The sequence below is a fragment of the Notamacropus eugenii genome, chromosome X (genome assembly GCF_028372415.1).
Source record: "Notamacropus eugenii isolate mMacEug1 chromosome X, mMacEug1.pri_v2, whole genome shotgun sequence".
Lineage (NCBI taxonomy): Eukaryota > Metazoa > Chordata > Mammalia > Diprotodontia > Macropodidae > Notamacropus > Notamacropus eugenii.
Genome location: NC_092879.1, coordinates 80366625 through 80386865, shown reverse-complemented (window position 1 = coordinate 80386865; position 20241 = coordinate 80366625). Strand labels below are relative to the sequence as shown.

Sequence of the window (20241 nt, the reverse complement as noted above, 5' to 3'; positions counted from 1 at the left end):
TTTATCATTCACCATTGTGTGCCGGAAACTGTGCCAGGCACTGAGGGTATACATTCTGCTTGCAAGGAGCTATATTCTAGTAAGGGAGACAAGAATATATGAAAATATATATAACATAAATATAAGGTGAATAAATGCAAACATATACAGAGTATGTAAATACAGAATAGTTTAAGAGGGAGGGCACTGACAATTGGAAGGATTGGGATAAACTCCCTGTGGAATATGATGTTTGAGTTGCATCTTGATGAAGAGGGACACTTTCTGAGGGAGGGCATTCCAGGTATGGGAGATAACTAGTATAAGAGGATATGTGGTTTTGTGTGCAGGGATCAGAGAAGGCCAATTAAACTGGACACAGACTGTAGGAGAGAGAGTAATGTTCTATTAGGCTGCAAAGATAGATTAGGGCCAGGCTGTTTAAGGTTTTAAAAATTAAACAGAGAAGTTTTTATTTGATCTAGTATCAAAAGGAAGCCACTTGAGTTAGTTGAACAGGGGAGTAATGTGGTCAGATATGCACTTAAGAAAAATTACTTTGGCAGCAATGTGTAGAATGGATTGGAGTTGTGAAATACTTAAGGCAAGGAGACCAATTGGAAGATTGTTTTAATAATCTAGGTGAGAAGTGACTAGAACCTGAACTAAAATGATAGCTTCATGAGTGGAGTGAAGGGGTAGGATAAGTAAGATGTTGTGGAGGTAGAACCAGTAAGATATGGCAACAGGAGAGTGGAATAAAGATGGCTGAGTAAGAGAAAGCTTTAGAATCTAGCTCTTTTCCCACACCTTCTTGACAGAGATCCAGAGAATGCACCAGATTGAGTTCTGACTGGGAAATCCAAGAAGTCACAGTGAGTCCTTGTTTTAGGCCAGGGCAGCTTGAGAGATGTCTGTGGATTCTGGAGAAGGAGTCTGGCCTGGAATGCATGACTGCAGTGGCCATAGCAGGAAGCTTTCTAGTACCCAGGGACTGAAAGAGGGGTGAGACATGGCACCAGAAAGAGCTCTCAGAGGATCCCTGAGCAAGTGCTCAGTGTAGGAACGAGTGTCACTCAACAGCTCTGTCACATGCCATCCAGTGCCAGGTCCCAAGTTCAAAATGGAGAGAAATGGGCATGAGCACTGGCCCTAGCTAACTGAGCATGGAACAGATTCCAGGGAGTACATGGTAGCTGTATGGGTGGCTCTGATCCCAAAAGCAGAGAGCAATGTCCCAGACCAAAGGGGAGCCAATAGTTCAGTCTCTTTGAAACTGCAGAACCCCTTTTCAGGCCAATTGTAGCTGAATCTAGCAGCAGGCTGCTGAAAATTCCAACTAGAAATAAACTGGATAGACCCAAAACTGGGTCAGGAAGTTGCAGAACTGAGACCAGGAGAGCAATGAATAGACTTTCCCCTGGATCACATCACTTTGGAAACACTGTAAACTTGCAGGCACCCAGACTGAGCTATAACATCAACAGAAGGTCATAAGGGGACAGAAACTCATGCCAGATACCCCCCTCATAAATGTGCAAAGCCCAGCACTAACATAAAGTCCAGAGACAAGAAGTAGGCTAGAAGAATTAGCCAACATAAAACAAACTTGATCATAAAAAGCTAATATGGTGACAAGGATGCTCAAGACACAAGCACAGAAGAAGAGAATGACTTGAAAAAACCTATAAACAAAGCCTCAAAGACAAATGCAGCTTAGACACAAATTCAACAAGAACTCTTAGAAGAGTTAAAGAAGGATCTAAAAATGATTTTAGAAAACAAATGAAGCTGGGGGAAAATAAAATACTAAATAAATCAAATTTTTAAAAAATGAATGCCCAAACCAAATGAGAACAGTAGAGGAAGAAATGGGAAGAGGCAAAAGATAGAGTAGAAGCATGTGAAAATAGAATTAAAAGCTTGGGAAACGAGGTTCAAAGCTTTACTGAAGATACTAACTTCTTGAAAATTAGAATTGTCCAAATGGAAGCTAATGACTCCATGAGACATCAAGAAATAATAAAGTCAAAAGACTGAAAAAAAATATAAGACAATGTGAAATATCTAATATGAAGGCCGATTGAACTAGACAGTAGATCAAGGAGAGATAATTTAGGAATCAATGGACTACCTGAAAACCATGATTAAAAAAAGATCCTATATATCATCTTTTAAGAAATTATAAAAGAAAACTGTTGAGATATCTTAGAACCAGAAGGGAAGGCCGAAATTGAAAGTCCATTAGTCACTTCCCTCAAAAAATTAAAAATGAAAACTCTCAGGAATGTTTTAACCAAAATCCAGTGCTTCCAGGTTAAGGAAAAAGTACTGCAGGCAACCAGAATGAAAGCATTTAAGTATGGAGGAGCCACAGAATCACTCAAGATGTAGCAGTCAATTCAAAGAAGTGGAGAGCTTGGAATATAATGTTCCAGAAAGCCAAGGATCTAGGATCACAACCAAGAATAGCCTATCCTACAAAATTGAGTATAAATCTACAGGAGAAAAAATGGATCTTTAATGAAATAGAAGATTTTTTTAAAGCATTCCTGATGAAAAGACCAGAGCTGAGTAGAAAATTTGACATTCAAACATAGGAGTCAAGAGAAGCATAAAAAAGTAAACATAAGTGAAAAATCATAGAGGAATTAAACAAGGTTAAACTGTTCACATTTTTATATGGGGAGATAATATACATAGCCCCTTAGATCTTTATCATCACTAGGCACTTAGAGGGAGTATAATTGGACAGAAGGTCTGGATATGATGCTATTATATTTGGATGATCTCAAAAGAAGAATGGATGAGTGGGAAAGAGGAATGCCTTGGAAGAAGAAAGGGAAAGGGAAGTTGGGGAAAATTGTCTCACATAAATGGGACATGCAGGGAAGAGTTTATGCAGCAATGTGGGACTACTGAGGAGTGAGAAGCATGTGATATTTGAACCTCACACTCATCTGAACTGCTTAAAGGAGGGACAAATATACATACACACAGTTGGGTACAGAAACATATCTTAGCAGGCAAATTGGAAGAAAAGAGGTAAAGGGAAAAGGAAGTAAAGGTAAGAGGGTATATTAAGGGAGACATTCAGAAGTAAAATAGACTCTTAAAAAGAAGGTGGGGGGAAAAAGTAAGGAAAAGTATAAAAGAATAAGATGGTGGGAAATATCAGATCTCAAATTATATTACAAAACTAGTCATTGAAACAGTCTGGTACTGGGTGAAAAATAGAGAGGTTGATCCGTGGAACAAATTAGGTACTCAATATACTGAAACACATTAACACAGTATTTGATAAACTCAAAGATCTCAGCTCTTGAGCCAAGAATTCACTAATTGACAAAACATTGCTGGGAAAATTAGAAAGTAGTCTTGCAGAAACTACAACTTCTTACAATGTATGCCAAGATAGGCTCAAAATTAATGTATGATTTAGACATAAAGGGAGATATGTTAAGCAGATTAGTAGAGCAGGGAAGAAATTACCTGTCAGATCTCTGGATAGCAGAACAGTTCATGACCAAACAAGAGATAGAGAAGTTTAAGGAGGTAAAATGGATAATTTTGATGTCATAAAATTAAAAAGATTTTGCACAAACACAACCAGTGTGCCTATAATTAGAAGAAAAAGCAGGAAACTGGGGGGGAAAAAATCTTTGCAGCAAGTGTCTCTGACAAAAGGTCTCATTTCTCAAATACCTAATAAGGAACTGAGTCAAATTTCAAGAATAAGGGCCATTCCCCAACTGATAAATTATCAAAAACTATGACTAGACAGTTTTATAGGAAGAAATCCAATGTCAATCAATAGCTGTATGCAAAAATACTCTAAATCACTAATGATCAGAGAAATTCAAATTAAAACAATTGTGAGGTACCATATCCATCAATAAGATTAGCTAAGATGACATAAAAGGAAAATGACATGCTATAGGGCGTTATGGGAGAACAGGCAGACTAATGTTGGTAGAAATATGAACTAGTCTGACTATTCTGGAGGACAATTTGTAACTATACCAAAAGGGCTATAAAACCGTGTGTATCCTTTGACTCAGCAATACTGCTCCTAGGTCTATACTCCAGACAGATCAAGGAAAGACCCTTTTCGTCCATATGTACAAAAATATTTACAGCAGAATTAGAAACTGAGGGGATACCCATCAAATGGGGAATGGCTGAACAAGTTGTGGTATATGAATGTGATGGAATACTATTGTGCTATAAGAAATGATGAACAGGAAGACTTCAGAGAAACCCGAGAAGATGTATATGAATTGATGCCAAGTGAAGCAAGCAGAATCAGGAGTACGGTTTATATGGTAACAGCAATATTGTAAAGATAATCAACTATGAAAGCCTTAACAACTCTGATCAACACAATGACCATCCACAATTCCAAAGAACTTGTGATGAAACATACTGTCCACCTCTAGATGGTGAGGTGATGGACTCAGTGCAGACTGAAGCATATTTTCTTTTCTTTCTCCCTCCCTCCCTCCCTCCCTCCCTCCCTCCCTTCCTCCCTCCCTCCTTCCTGTTGTAGCTAATGTGGAAATTTGTTGTTTTGCATGACTATACATATTTGCAATGAGTTTTATCTTGCTTGCCTTCTCAGTGAGTACAGGGGGCAGAGGAGGAAGAAAGAATAAAGAACTTTAAAAAAATCAATTTTAAAAAAATTATACAATACAGATTTGACAACCAATTGTAAATGTGGGGTGAGGAAGATTGAGGAGTTGAGGCTAATGCCAAGATTGTGAATCAAAATAGTATTTATAAAGTGCTTTCAGTTTTGCAGAGCTCTTCACGTATATAATTTCGTTTGATCCTCACAAAAGCCACATGAAGTGGGTAAAAGGGGGATAATAACATCTACCTCCCAAGGTAATTGTGAGGATCAAATGAAGTAACATTTGTGAAGCACTTGGAACAGTGTCTGACATACAGTAGGTGCTTTAAAAATGCTGTTTATCTGCTGTTATTGTTACATGCTATTGTTTCCTTAATTTAAAGATTGGGAAACTAAGGCTGGGGTTAAGTGACTTGTCCAGGGTCACTCTTCTTGTCTTCCTGACTCCAAATCCAGCATTCTATATGTTATGCCACCTAGCTGTCTATAGGATGGTGATACCTTCGACACAAAAAAGTTTGGAAGAGGTAAAGATGTGAGGGAAAGAAGATTAATTCAGTTTTTTAAAACACATTTTATGCATGTTCAGTTTTAAGATGTCTCTGGGAAATCTAGTTTGAAATGTCTAGTAGACTAGTAGTCTGGAACTAGATGTACTGATCTCATTTGCGTAGAGATGATAGTTAACTCCATGGGAGCTAATGAGGTTACAAAAAGAGAGAAAGAATGTACAGGGAGAAGAGAACAGGGCCCAGTAGAGAACCTTCAAGAGTACCAGTTAAAATAATATGGATGATGGGCTAACAAGAGACTAAGAAGGAGCTTTCACACGTGTAGGAGGTGAACTAGGAATTAGTAATGTCCTTAAAACCTAGAATTTCCAGGAAAGAATGATGAGCAGTGTCAAATACAGCACATAGGTCAAAGATTATTCAACCCAGGTCTTCTGTGAAATCCAGATCTCTTTCTCCCTCTACAAGCTGTCTCTTACTTACAGTTAATCTGTTAATGAGGTCTTTTTGGTAGAGTATTTGTATGCACTATCTATTTGTATATTTATAAGACAAATAGTCTGAGCAAACTCACATATTTTTCAGTCTTATTGGTATTTTGAGGAGTGATTAATTCTGAGGAGTGTGGTGGGGCAGGGAAAATATCTAGTATTAAAACACAGGAGGGTTGCTGATGTTCATGTCGGTGGTTGTGATGTGGTTTTCATCCTTGGACTTAATTATAAGGCACTGTATGCTGGGGTCTCTGAAGGGTGCAATGCTCAAGTAGGTGGTTGTGGACAAGACAATTAGTGGAAAGGTCTAGAGAGCTATTTGCTTCAATGGTGAGGTCCTTTGAGGTTGCAGGCCAAGTAAAGACAGAGTTCAGGGCCTAAGGGGGCATGGTAAAAGGGTGGAGTAGGGGAGGGGAGCCTACTCCTATTAGGAACACAGAGAAGAAAAAATTTGAGGGAAGGGCTTCCTTCCTTCCTTCCTTCCTTCCTTCCTTCCTTCCTTCCTTCCTTCCTTCCTTCCTTCCTTCCTTCCTTCCTTCCTTTCCTTCCTTCTTTCCTTCCTCTATCCATTTATTTATCTGTTTATTTTTAATGTTCATTTTTAAAAGATTTTGAGTTCAAATTCTTTTTCTCCTTCTGTCACCCATTGAGAAGGCAAGCAATGTGATGTCAGTTATACATGTGAAGTCGTGTAAAACATATTTCTATATTAGCCATGTTGCAAAAAAAAAAAAAACCAAAAAAAAACCAGAGCAAAAAGCAAGAAATATAAAGTAAAAAAAAGTATGCTTTAGTTTGCACTCAGAGTTCATTATTTCTGTCTCTGCATGTGGAGAACATTTTTCATCGTGGGTTCTTCAGAATTGTCTTGGATCATTGTATTATTCAGAGTTGCTCAGTATTTCACCTTTGATCGGTGTTTCAGTATTGCTGTTACTCTGTACACTGTTGTCTTGGTTCTGCTCACTTCACTCTGCAATAGTTCTTATTAGTCTTCCCAGATTTTTTTGAAACCTTCTTGCTTGTCATTTTTTATAGCACAGTAATTGCAATCATATACTACAACTTATTCTGCCACTCCTTAATTGTTGTTGAGCATCTCCTCAATTTCCAATTCTTTTCCACCATAAAAAGAGCTGCTATAAAGCTTTAAGAATGAATGTTAAAAATTGTTTTAGCATGCAGCTGGAAATTAAGTTATACAGCCAATGGAGTATGGAAATCTATTCTGCCCTCCAGGAAAAGAGGGCAATGGGGATGGAAGAAGGGTGAGTAATAAAAGGGAGGACACACTGGTGGAAGGGGTGGGGTGGATGGGGTGCATGCTGCCTTGGGGTGGGGGTGGGGAGAGATGGGGAGAAAATTTTGAATTCAAATTATTGTGGAAGTGAATGTTAAGAACTGAAAATAAATAAATTATATATTATATTTAAAAAGCTGCTATAAATATTTTTGTGCATATTGGTCTTTTTTCACTTTTCTTCGACCTCTTTAGGATACAGAACTTGTAGTGGTATTGCTGGGTCAAAAGGTATGTAGGGTTTTATGGCCCTTTGGTCATAGTTCCAAATTGTTCTCCAGAATGGTTGGATCTGTTCACAACTCCACCAATGGTACATTAGTGTCCCAATTTTTCCACATCCCCTCCAGCATTTGTCCTTTTCCTCTTCTGTCATGTTACTCAATCTGGTGATACCTCAGAATAGTTAGAGCATTTTTAAATGTGATTATTGATAGCTTTGATTTCTTCTTCTGAAAACTGCCTGTTCATATCCTTTGACCATATTTCAGTTGAGGAATGGCTCTTATTTTTATCAGTTTTTGTGGTTTTTATAGATTTCCCTGTATATTTGAGAAATAAGACTTGGAGAAACTTGCTATATTGTTTCCTCTGGTTTCCTGCTTCCCTGCTAATTTTGACTACCTTGTTTTTGTTTGTGCAAACCCTTTTCATTTTTGTGATATCAAACTTATTCATTTTACTTTCTATGATTTTCTCTTTGTCTTGTTTGTTCATAAACTCTTCCCTTATCTTTAAATTTGACAGGTCAAAATTTCCATGCTCTTCTAATTTGCTTATGATAGCACCCTTCACGTCTAAATCATGTACCCATTTTGACCTTATGTTGGTATGTGGTGTGAGATGTTGGTCTATGCCTATTTTCTGCCAAACTGCTGTCCAGTTTTCCCGGAAATTTTTATCAAGTGGTGATAATTTTTTTCAAATTCTTGGACCAGAAGTTTAAATCTTTGGGTTTATTGTGTACCTAATCTATTTCACTGATCCACTCTATTTCTTGGACAGTGCCAGATTGTTTTGATGTTTATTGCTTTGTAGTATAGTTTGATATCTACCACTGCTAAGCTACCTTCCTTCATGTTGATTTTTTTTATTGATTCCTTTGATATTCTTGACCTTTTGTTCTTCCAGGTGAATTTTATTATTATTTTTCTATCTGTTATCTATAAATTTTTTTCTATCTATACTATCTATAAAATAATTCCCCCTCCTGTCACTCTGCCTTTGTATTTGTTTCCCCTCTTGCCTGAAGTATTTTCCTTCCTTACCTCTACCTCTTAAAATCTCTGGTTTCCTGCAAGACTTAACTCAGGTACCACCTTATACTGGAGGCCTTTCCTATTTGCTCCATTGTTAATGCTCTCTACTCTCTATAGTTACTTTGTATCAACTTTTAATGTATCTGATAGCTTTATACACATACACACATCCATGTTGTCTTCATTACAATGAAAGCCCTGAGAAGACAAGGAGAATTTCACTTTTGTCTTTGTATGTCCTGTGCTTAGCACAGTTCCTGGCACATTAAGCTCTTAATATATGGCTGTTGATTTATATTATGAGTACGTTTGAAAAAATACCAAATTTTATTAATAGAAGGTTTCATTCAAATAGCAGAATGTATGAGTATGAGCATAATAATATGTGACTTTCCAAGTGCTATAGCTTTAAAATTCTCAAAAAATTCCCTTTTATACATCCCTAATTGTTGACAAATACAGCTTGTACTTTTGGCTTTATGTATTGGCTTTTTGTAAACAAAATATAATTCTGCATGGCTTCCTATATTGTAGCAATATTTGGATTTATTTCATAATTTTTATGTCTCATCAAAATGATAAATTTATAGTAGTCTAATGAAAAGAGTTAGAAGCAGGGTTAGATAATAGAACTGCACCTAGGTTTGAGTCCATGCTCTCCTACTGAATTAGGGATTTCACTTCTTTGGGACTCTCTAGTTCCCTTCCAGATCGTAACAGTTTGTCATTCTAGCTCTACTTTTCAGCATATCACATTTTGGGGAGAAAATTGAAAATCGTTCATGGGGCAAATTTTTAGCCTTATTTTCTTGTGGATTTTTTTTTCAAGGAGAAAGAAAAAGATTTGAAAGTTTTAGGGACCATTTAATTTTGATTATCCAATAGAAGAATATTGTAAGTAATAGAAAGCTAATGGTCAGATAAGGGAACTGGATTTTTAAAAACTGAATAAAATACTATTGCCAAAAAGCTTACCTTGAATATCATGCTTAAAAAATAAGATGGAGGAGGGCATGACTATGTTCACATTTTAGAAGAATTTATACTTTAAATTCTGAAACCAGCTTTATCAATTCAAGGGATTTTTCAGGTACTAAGGTCAGTTTTTATTATTTTAAGAAAAAAATTCCTGTTATTAAGTTGTCATGTTGTGAATGTGTTACTGTAATGCTTAGAAGGACAAAAAATTGAGGGGTAGGTTTAAGTTGAATATGTCGTTCCTGGTTTTTGTGTGTGTGTGTGTGTGTGTGTGTGTACTGATTTATCTTTTCTGTAGGGTTTTTTTATTTTAAGAAATGCATGGGTTTGCAATTAAAATCTGTTAAATTTTATTGGAATATATACTAATTGTGGCTACGTCCTACCACAAGATGCCTAGTCAGTGAAATTGTGTAGTATTGAATAATATCCTTGAGTCTTTTGTTTTTATAGGCAAGTGAGTTAATAGAAGTCATGAGATAGTTCTTTCCTTAATAATTTTGTCATTCAGTATCTTGGTGATATATTGTATTATTGTTAGGAACATATTTCTTCTTTATGAAAGAACAATTCTAAAATCATATTACCTCTTTTCGGAAGGAGATAATGAGACAACATGCCCTGTTTAGTCTGTGTAATCAGTTTAGTTGTTTCCAGAAAAGCTATGTCGATTGTGTTTGTTCTCTACAATGCTGAATTGATATAATAGTTTATAAAAATTCACTTAACTGATATTGATTTACAGAAAGTCCTAAGTGACCTTTCTGATGCTCAGTATAATGGTCAGGATTGATTTTTGAGCTTCCTTTTTTTTTTCTTCCTAGTAAAGCTAATCTTATTTCTGTCTTTGTTTTTCTGTTCCTATAATGTTTATCTTAACCTTTATGGAATTATAGGTATTTAGAGGCATCCCAGGATACTGAACACACAGATGCCATTGTATTTTCTTTTCTGTATTTAATTCTTGTTATATAGTATTTTATCAAAAATAGAATATCTGTTTCTCTGGTATTCTTTATAAAAGGCATTCTTGAAAGACTAAGTTAAACCTCTACATGTATGTCAACAGTGACCATCATCAAGTCTTGAGCTATATTTGTCTTCTATAAGTAACTTTACCATTGTTGCTCAGCTGTGATTACAAACGTGTTATATTTGAATGGCTTAATATTTAAAATAAAGTTTCATTGTTGTATCTTATTTTTACATGATAATTTCTGTATATAAATGCCTCCACCTGCTATTTCTCCCAGTCTGTTTCTTACAACAAAGAAAAGTACTTAAGTTGACATATTGATTATATCTGAGAGAGTATACAACAGTGTCTACCCATAGCTCTCCCAACTCTCCAAGACAAACATAAGGGTATGCTTTCCCATCTTCACTTCCTCATATTTTCTCCTAGGTCCTTACAAATACAATGACATTCAGCTTCCTTTTATTATTCTTTTTGTGTACATTATTGTAATCATTATATATACTGTTTTCCTGATTCTGCTTTCTTTGCTCTGTATCAGTTCACATAAATCTTCCTATATTTCTCTAAATTCCTCATACTTGTCCTTTCTTAAAAATTATGATTCTTTTAAATTTATGTACCAAAATTTGCTTAGCCATTTCCTAGGTGATGGGCATATACTTTGTTCCAAGATCTTTGCTACCGTAAAAAAATGCTGCCATGAATGTTTTGGTGTATATTTGGCCTTTCTGTCTTTTACCTCATCATTGTATATTTCTAGTGGTGGGATGATTTGAGCAAAGAGTGTGAAAAATTACTTAGATGATTCCCCATTTTTTTTTCCAGAATGGTTGTACTAATTCATTGCTTCATCAGTAGTATATTAGTGTATTAATAGTGTACTAAGCCCCTCCAATATTAACTATTTACATCTTTTGCCATCTTTGCCAGTTGGCTGAGTCTGCAGTGGAACCTCAGGGTTGTTTTGATTGACACTTCTTTCCTTAATGATTTGGAGTAATCTTTCATATGGTTGTTGATGATTTTTAAAAGAAGAATGAAAAATTCTTCATGTACTCACACTGCTTATGGTTCTTGATCTTATATATTTTTGTTAATTAACTGCATAACTTGAATTGTAGATTTTTATCAACAATATAGAATGCAAGGATTTTTTTCCCAATTGGAATTTCTTTAATCCTGGCTTAATTAATTTTATTTTATAAAAGTTTTTAAAATTTATTGATTTTTACATCAAATTAATTTTTGAATTAATTCTAAATAATAGAATATTATATATAATATTATTTTGTGTTTTGCTTATTTATTTTAATGTCAATCCTTTGCTTGTGTATTTTCTCCTTATTCCTAATCCTCGAGGCCTCATAATCTATTTTTCAGTATCACTCTGACCATTTGGCTATTATAGAATTTAATGTACTAAGACAACTGGAATAGTCAATATAAACTGCTAGATTTGGAGTCAGGAAGACGTGTGTTCAAGTCCTGAAGTAGCCACATTTCCTTGGACACATCTCTTATGCTCTCTGAGCCTCTGTCTCCTCCCTGTAAAATGGAGTAACAACCTATGAATTCAACCACACAGGATTGTTGATATGATCAAATGTGATAATGTACGTTAAGTGCTTTGCAAACTGTAATTGGTAATCTAAATGTAACCTATTGTTATTGCTTATGTCTATTATAAGGGCATCTAGGTGGCACAGTGGAGAGAGTGACAGCCCTGGAGTCAGGAGTACCTGAGTTCCAATCCAATCTTAGAAACTTACTAGCTATGTGACCCTGGGCAAGTCATTTAATCCGATTTCTCTCAGTTCCTCATCTATAAAATGAACTGGAGAAGGAAAAGGCAAACCACTCCAATAGCTTTGCCAAGAAAACTCCAAATGGGGTCACAGTTGGACATAACTGAAATGAGATAGAAGCAACAACAAAAATGGCTATTATAGTAATGGCTTTAGTCTGTGAAGAACCTAAAATGCACATTTGACCATTTTCAAAACCTGATGTCCAATTTATCATTCAGAATATATTAATTGTTTCTACTTTTTCAACTCTTATTTTTTCTTCTGTTTGTACAGCTGCTTTATTCTCGAGGATTGCTAATTGACCTTCTAATCAAATCAAGTGTTAGTCGATATGCAGAGTTCAAAAATGTTACCAGGATTCTTGGATATCAAGAAGGGAATGTAATACAGGTACTGTACTGATGGCAAGCGATGACTGTGAACAAATCCAAATTGTTAATTATGGGGTATATTTGAAGTAAAAGCAGGCCACACTCTATCTTACCGACCTCTTAATTCTCATTCATGGTGGTTAATTTGCAGTCTTATATTTCATGGCCTGGGAAATGCCCAGGAGATGATAAAAGTATAAGAACTAGTGGTACATCTGTTCTTACTAATTTTCTATGAGTTATTTAGCAGCTTCATATAGGAGTTGAGAAAGTGTTAGGTTTCTCAGGCAGCATTAGACAACATAAGCTGACATTCCCCTCCTGGTTAGGAGGGGAATGCCTTTGTCCTTTTAATGGCACAGAGAGCAACCTGGCAGAATTAAGCAAGGGAGCTCACATTTAATTAGCTCTGTAGTCAACAGAAACGCCATTAGAATTGATGGGTAGAAACAAAAAACAACCTGACTAGAATAGAAATTATTTACCCAGTTGTTTCAAGGAAAAAAAAACATTAGTTTGAACACTTTGGCCACTGGGAAGGTAATTTTGATATTAAAATAATTAACAGCCAATCAATGTAACATAGTAACAGAGCTATTTCTCCACTGACAGATCATCCTGTTTTGCAGGTACCTTGCTCCAGAGCAGATGTTTTTAATAGCAAGAAACTCACTATGGTAGAAAAGAGAATGCTGATGAAATTTCTGACATTTTGTTTGGACTATGAACAACAGCCTGATGACTACAAAGGTAGTGTTATTTCATTAAACAACATATGCTGTTTATATGGGAAGTTGTTTTTTTCCCAGTTACTATGATTCACTGTATTGAAGACTTTCATCTTCCAATATTTTTAATGCACTTAGTTTTAATTTTACCCCTATCAGTTAGGTACCTCCTAGGTAAAGTCTCTTGGCCTATGGTTTTCCCCTTTCTGTGGATTTGTAAATGATGGATTTATTCTATTCTGTTATTGGAACAGGGAGATAGCATGGCCTTATTTAGAGTCAGGAACACCTGCATTCAAGTCTTTTCTTTGTCACATATTAGCTTTGTAACCATAGCCAAGTAACTTCAGTGCTAAGACTCTAAGTTACAAAGGAATCACTACTCAGGATTAGTAGAGAGTCTTCACACAGGATATTCCCCATACCAATTAAATCACAGAGTCTCTACCCCAAAAATTAAAAATATATTCATACATATATAGGATATCCCAAAAGTCTTAGTGCACTTTTAAGCTTTAGTAGCTTAAAGACTTTTTGGACACCCTGTATAAGTAAATCAATATGTGTTGCCTCCTTTTTTAAGGAATTTCCTGGTAGAGGTCTTGACCTCTTCATATGATTCTAGTTTTTGTTCCAGAAAACAAACAGAAAGAGGATGGTGTAGGGGAAAGAATGTTGACTCAGGAATTAAAATGTAGGTCTCTGTGTAATTCCTTGTTATACCTTGGACATGTTACTTCTCTTTGTTTCAGTTTCATGAAACATAGACTCTACACTTGATTATATATTTGAAAAGTCATTCAGTCAGCATTTATTAAACATTTTTACTAAGTGCTGAAGGCACAAAGAAAGGCAAAAAAAAAAAGACAAACCAAATAAAGACTCAAAATCTCATGGGGGAACAGCATACAACTCTGTATAAGTAGGATATGTACAAGAGAAATTGGGGGTCATCTCAGACAGGAGGCACTTAGGTTAAGGAGGAATGGAATGGAAAAGATTTCTTTCCAAAATTGAGACTTTAACTGAATCTTGAAGGAAGCCAGGGAAGCCAGGAGGCAGAGATGAAGAGGAAGAGCATTCCAGGCATGGGGGATAGCCAGGAGATAGAGTGGTAAGTAGTCCAGTGTCACTGGATCATGGAGTACATGGAGGGGACAGCTATGTGGCTTAGTAGAAAGAACTCAACTGGGAGTCAGGATTCACATACAGCCCAGGGACTTACTGGCTGGATGACTCTGGGCAAGTCACTTAACTTTGTATTTGCCTCAGTGTCTTCATTTAGAAAAAAGGGGGTAATAATAACACCTACATGGTCATTGAGATAAAATGATATATTTAAAGTGCTGTAGAAAAGCTACATAGAAAGGTAGGAAGAAGCCAGGTAATGACAGGCTTTAAAAGCTAGAGGATTTTATATTTGATCCTGTAGTAATGAGGAGCCACTGGAGTTTATTGAATAGTAGGGAGAGAGAATATGATCATTCCTGTGCTAACATGATCTCTTTGGTAGCTGAATAGGATAGATTGGAGTGAGGAGAGACTTGAGGCAGGCAGATTCACCAGCAGACTATTATGAAAGGCCCAGAGTGAGGTGACCTGCCCCAGGGTACTGGCAGTACCAGAGGAGAGAAGAAAAAGGATAAATGATTTGTCTGTGTTCACATGACCTGCAAAGGACCAAGTTGGCAATCACATCCTGGGCCTTCTTATTCCGTCTTGTTTCCTTATCTGGTAATCTGTCAAATGAGGATTGCACTGTCTTACTTTATTGTTGTTATAAAGATCAAACGAGGTAATATATCAAGTGCTTTGTAATCATGAAGTACTCTATAAATGTAGCCATTATTATCAATAAAATATTGGTTTCCAAACAATAGACTTGGCAAGTTCTTCCTAAAGTAGAATAAATAAATTTGAAACTTTTATAAATCTGTAACGAAAACTGGCAGAACATTCATTTAGGCTGGACTTTTTGAATAGACTATTTTGTGTAAGCACTGCAGGGCTTTTCCTATAGCATGATGTTCTAGATCATTCTAAGGGTACAAGCTAATCCAATGTAGAGATGGGCCTTTATGACTCTCTAGTTCAAAACCTTCATTTGCCAGAAAGGAGAAGGGAGGGACCAAGATGACATCATTTACTGTTGGACATGGGGCAGGATGTGGGAGTATGTTTTTACCTGCACCACGCTGCCCCCCTGCCCCGACTTCTCTTCATATTTCCATCTCCATCTTTGTAGGTAAAGTTAGTGTTCTGACCCCTTCTCAAAATTTGAAAAATCACCCCACCTTTTTCATTATCCTATTGCCCGAACAACTAGACTCATACCCTTGTACAGTTTCCTAATCTCTCCTTTTCCAATGAGAAAGCCTTCCATTAGATCTGGGAGTTCTTTAACTATATTTTCAATAAACATTGCAATCAGTATAATGTTTATCCTTTGTTAAGGAATGGGATTTCCTGCCTTGAAAAAATCTATTTACTGTGTACCATATGTTCTTGGTTTAAAGATGAAAAGTTGTTTAGGAAGTTACTAATGTTTGTGTGACTATAAAGCAACAAAATTCATTCCACACACCATATGCAGTCTTGTTACTTTATAGTAATATTGTGTGTTATTAGCTTTATCATGAAATAGGGTTTTCTTTTTTAAAAGCCTCAGTGAATATTGACTCATTTTCATTCAGAATTTTTTTCGTATGGAAGTTTTATATTTTTAAGTGTAACTATTGGTGAAACTTCACAGTTTTCATGAAAATAAGACAGACTTTTTAAGGAGGAAAAAAGGATTTGTGGAGAGCTGTTAAATTTGCTTTGCCAATCATAGAAACATGGTGCCATTCATATTCAGACTGATCTTTGCTGTTTACCTGGACTTAAAAAAATAACTAGTTACTTAGGCCATGAAAAAGGCAATTTTTAAAAGAAAGTGACGGCTGATTTCCCAGACTCTCTGGCTTTATGAGAGTCTTTTCAGGTCTATTATTTCCACATGCGCATTGCTGATTCCCCAGAAGAATATGAAGGCTTACATACCTCTAGCCCACTGTGACTAAGGGAGCCTTGACCATGGTCTTGAGTTTTTGGGTAGCTTTCTTCTCAAGGACATGGAATTAGAAACTTAATTGTGCATATACAGCCAGGGTCTGGTTAGTATGAGTAATGAATCCCTTGAAGTGATTGCTTTATTTGAATTTGTGTTGTATATTTCCACTGGGCTGGAGCCAGTGATTATATTTTACAGAAGTGTAACTTCAAATAGTACAAATACAAATACATGTGACTTCTTCACGGGGTTCATTGTTTGCACTAATCAAGACATAACTATAATAAACTTTTCTTGACCCTTATTTATGTTTTTATTTGAACAGCTTATGAGGAATACACCTTTTCAGAATACTTAAAAACTCAAAAACTGACACCCAATCTGCAACACTTTGTCCTTCATTCCATTGCGATGACATCGGAGGTATCCACCAGCATGCTGGATGGCCTCCGAGAAACACAGAACTTTCTTCGGTGTCTTGGGCGGTATGGCAACACTCCCTTCTTGTTTCCCTTGTATGGCCAAGGAGAATTGCCCCAATGCTTCTGCAGGTAAGTCTGACTTGATGCATTTTGTTTATACCAAGGGGAGGACCATGACAGGTGGGATTGCTCTCAGATTTGGATGTGGGACATGTCAACGGAGCCTCAGGTGGAGGGAGCCACTCACAATGTGCCTTTTTGGCTTCCACCTAAAAAAAATAGTAGTGGAAGAACTTGGAATTCTTAAAAAGATGCTTGGAATGAATTGCATTATTCTCACCTAGGATAGGCCAAGGCCTGTGCAAAATTCTTACCTCAGAGCAGAGGATTTTGTTATTAAACAAGTTGATTTTTGTATATGGCAGAATGACTTGTTTACGCACAAGGCCCTCAGTTCACCTAGCATTTATTAAGCACTCACCATGGGCAAGTCACTGTGTTAATTGTGAGCACATAAAGACCAGATGAAAAGTAGGCTGTCTGCTTATGGCCCCTACAGTCCATCGAATGAAGATTTACTCTCACGGAACTGTTGCTGCTGGAGGAAATCATGCCTCTACACTTTCTGATAGCAAATCATGGATCAAATAGAGGCCTACAGTGAAGTTAGGGGCATCTACTCTCCTGTCACCACTTTTATCCTCTCTACATGGAATTAAGTCAGACTAGAGCTAGCTAGATGATGTAGTGGATAAAAAAACCAAAAAAACAAACATATGCTAGACCTGGATTCTGGAAGATCTGAGTACAAATAGGGCCTCAAACACGTAAGAGCTGTGTGACCTTGGGTCAGTCACTTTTAGCCTAAATTCCTCATATGAATCATGGGGATGATACAGCACCTACCTTGCAGGGTTATTGTGAGTACCAAATGAGGTAATATTTGTAAAAAGCACTTAGTACAGTTCCTGTCATATAGTAGGTGCTAAATATGTGCTTATTCTTTCCTTTCCTTCCTAATGTGGTACTTGATTGTCTTCTAGTGTTGACCATTTTCCTCTGGCTACCTTCAGTTTGGATCTCAGCATAGTAACTCTCCCACCACCTATACATCACAGCCTACAATTTTTATCACCTGCTTATCGGAACAAGGTGTCACCTGGTCTGTGATTTCTAACCACCATTCTATATTCTGTTTTAATATAAGCCTCTTTAAGCACTGCTCACAACCAGTTACACTGTGTGTTCTCATCAAGGCTACTGTTATAAATGGCAAGCATGCATATTTATGTGAATGATTCAAAGACATTTGTAAGTCACATCCTTCCATTCATAAGCAGAATGGCATTTTTAGAACTACTCAAGATGCATCACTGGATGAAAGCACTTGGGGGATTTTATTAGCTTAAATCAGTAGGTTTTTAATAAAGAAAATTAAATTACCTTCTGTCTCTAAGTTCATAGGTGCAAGTGGCAGATCCTGTTTTTGGAAATGGGAACATATTATAAGAGAGATCACTGAAACCTAAACAGTTTTCCAGTTGGCCCAGTTAATGAGTTTTCCCTAGTATACTTTAGGAATTCTTTTTTTTTTTTTTTTATGAAGTAGGCATATCTATTTCCATGAAATATATATATTTCATGTATGTATGTATGTATGTATGTATGTATTTAACTTGCAAGATAAGCAGAAATTTCGCATTGGATTGTACCTAGAAATCCTGTTTAAATCCCTTTTGACTAACTGATCCCTGTTATGGGTGTCATGCTGTCCCAGCTTCTGGAGCTACTTCACATCTAGAAAATTTCAAACTGTGTTTTTGTGTGTTATGATATGGGGGATGTTAGTGGGAGCAAACAGACTCTAACTTTTTCTCTCAGTAAGTTAAGGTGCCCAGTGATTATTACTCCCTTTTTGTGATACAGAAACAGTTGACTGCCTTGACTTTGGAGAAGTCTTCATAGACATCAAGTATAAGATCTAGTTTTGGTCTCTGTTCTAATGCCACAAAGTTGTGAACAGGAACCAGGATGAGTGTTTATTTGTACCATATTGGAATGGTGGATGCTATATATATATATAAATGGCAGTGTGCTGAGTATTATAGAAGGAAACAGGCACAGATGTAGCCTGTCTATCAGGAGTTGAAACAGCACAACAGTGGGATATGTAAGCAGTTCATCACACATTTACAGTACCTAAAGAAACTACTTAATAAGAACTTAAGCTCAAAACACATGAAGTTGGTCATTTGTTCAGTCGTTTCTATACTCTTTGTGACCCTGTAGACCATACTGTCCTTGGGGTTTTCTTTTCTTATAATAGATACTGAAGTGGTTTGCCATTTTCTTCTCCAGTTGGTTAAGGCAAGGAGGTTAAAGTGACTTGCCCAGAGTCACTCAGCTAGTAAGTATCTAAGGTTAGAATTGAACTGAGGTCTTCTTGAGTCCAGTTCCAGTGCTCTATTCACTGAGCCATCTAGTTGCTTCAAGAAAACCAAAAACAAATCTCTTCCTCTCTCTCTCTCTCTCTCCCTCTCACCCCTTCTCCCTCTCTCTCTCTCCCTCTCCCTCTCCCTCTCCCTCTCCCTCTCCCTCTCCTTCTCCCTCCCTCCCTCCCTCCCTCTCTCTCTCTCTCTCTCTCTCTCTCCCTCTCCCTCTCCCTCTCCCTCTCCCTCTCCCTCTCCCTCTCCTTCTCCTTCCCTCCCACACACACACCATAAAGTGGGAAGGTCATGAAGATGAGAAGTTGAAGGAGGGACAACATTGTTAGAATCTCAAAGACAAGCTATACATTCCTTTAATAATGATAGTAAGAATGTAGACCAGACTGAGCCATATCTAGAAAGTCCTAAGGATTTTGTGGCTGTCATGAATTTTGAATTAGGATCTGGACTACATTTGAAAGTGGAACACTAAAGAAAGTCCGTCAATACAGATTGTTAAGCGTCTACTATGTAGCAAGCATTGTGCTAAGTGCTGAGGATACAGAGAAAGGCAAAAGACAGCCCTTCACCTCCAGGAGCTTACAATCTAATGGGGAAGGCAACAAGCAAGCAACTGTGTGTACAGATAAGTTATACAGGATAGATGACTGATAATCAACAGAGAGAAGACACCATAATGAAGAGAGTTTGGAATGGCTTCCTGTAGGGGAGATTTTAGTTGAGACTTGCAAGAAGCCAGGTAAGCTGAAAGGTAGAGCTGAGGAAGGAGGGCATTCCAGCCATGGGGGTTAACCTAATGGTTAACCTAACCTGCTTGGATGACTATGAAGAAATTGAAGAATTATTGTGTATTTTATGAACTGTTATTTATAAAATACTTAAAGTAATTTCTGTGATTTCAAGACTATATTTTCATGTACAAAGAAAACTGTTCTAGCAGATTTAGCAGAAAGTAAGTTGAGTGCTATTTAAATCAGTCTTGAAAAATAATAACAGAAGACAGGCCAACATAGCACTAAAAGGGTCCTGTAATCTTGACAACTAGTGAACATACTTAAACAAAAGGATTTTCAAATATCAAGAAATCACTTTTGATATCCTCAAACTCACCCTGTCCAAAACAGAAATCATTATCTTTCCCATCCACTTCCATACCCAACTCTGCCCAGTCTTGATTCCTGATGAGGGTACCACTGTCCTCCCAGTCACCCAGGTTCCCAACCTTGGAGCTCCCTTTGCCTTTTCCCACACCACCCTGTCTCCAGTCAGTTGCCAG

The 20241-nt window shown here is 36.9% G+C and overlaps 1 protein-coding gene across 2 annotated transcripts in view; it reads left to right on the top strand.

Moving 5' to 3' along the window:
• CHM (CHM Rab escort protein) overlaps window positions 1-20241 on the top strand; it is a 211662-nt gene that overhangs the window by 72719 nt on the left and 118702 nt on the right. For both annotated transcript variants that reach the window (XM_072626063.1, XM_072626062.1), the window contains exons 6-8: window positions 12219-12335; window positions 12946-13066; window positions 16422-16647. In XM_072626063.1, the coding sequence (XP_072482164.1) occupies window positions 12219-12335; window positions 12946-13066; window positions 16422-16647 (464 nt within the window). The remainder of the gene's footprint in view (window positions 1-12218; window positions 12336-12945; window positions 13067-16421; window positions 16648-20241) is intronic.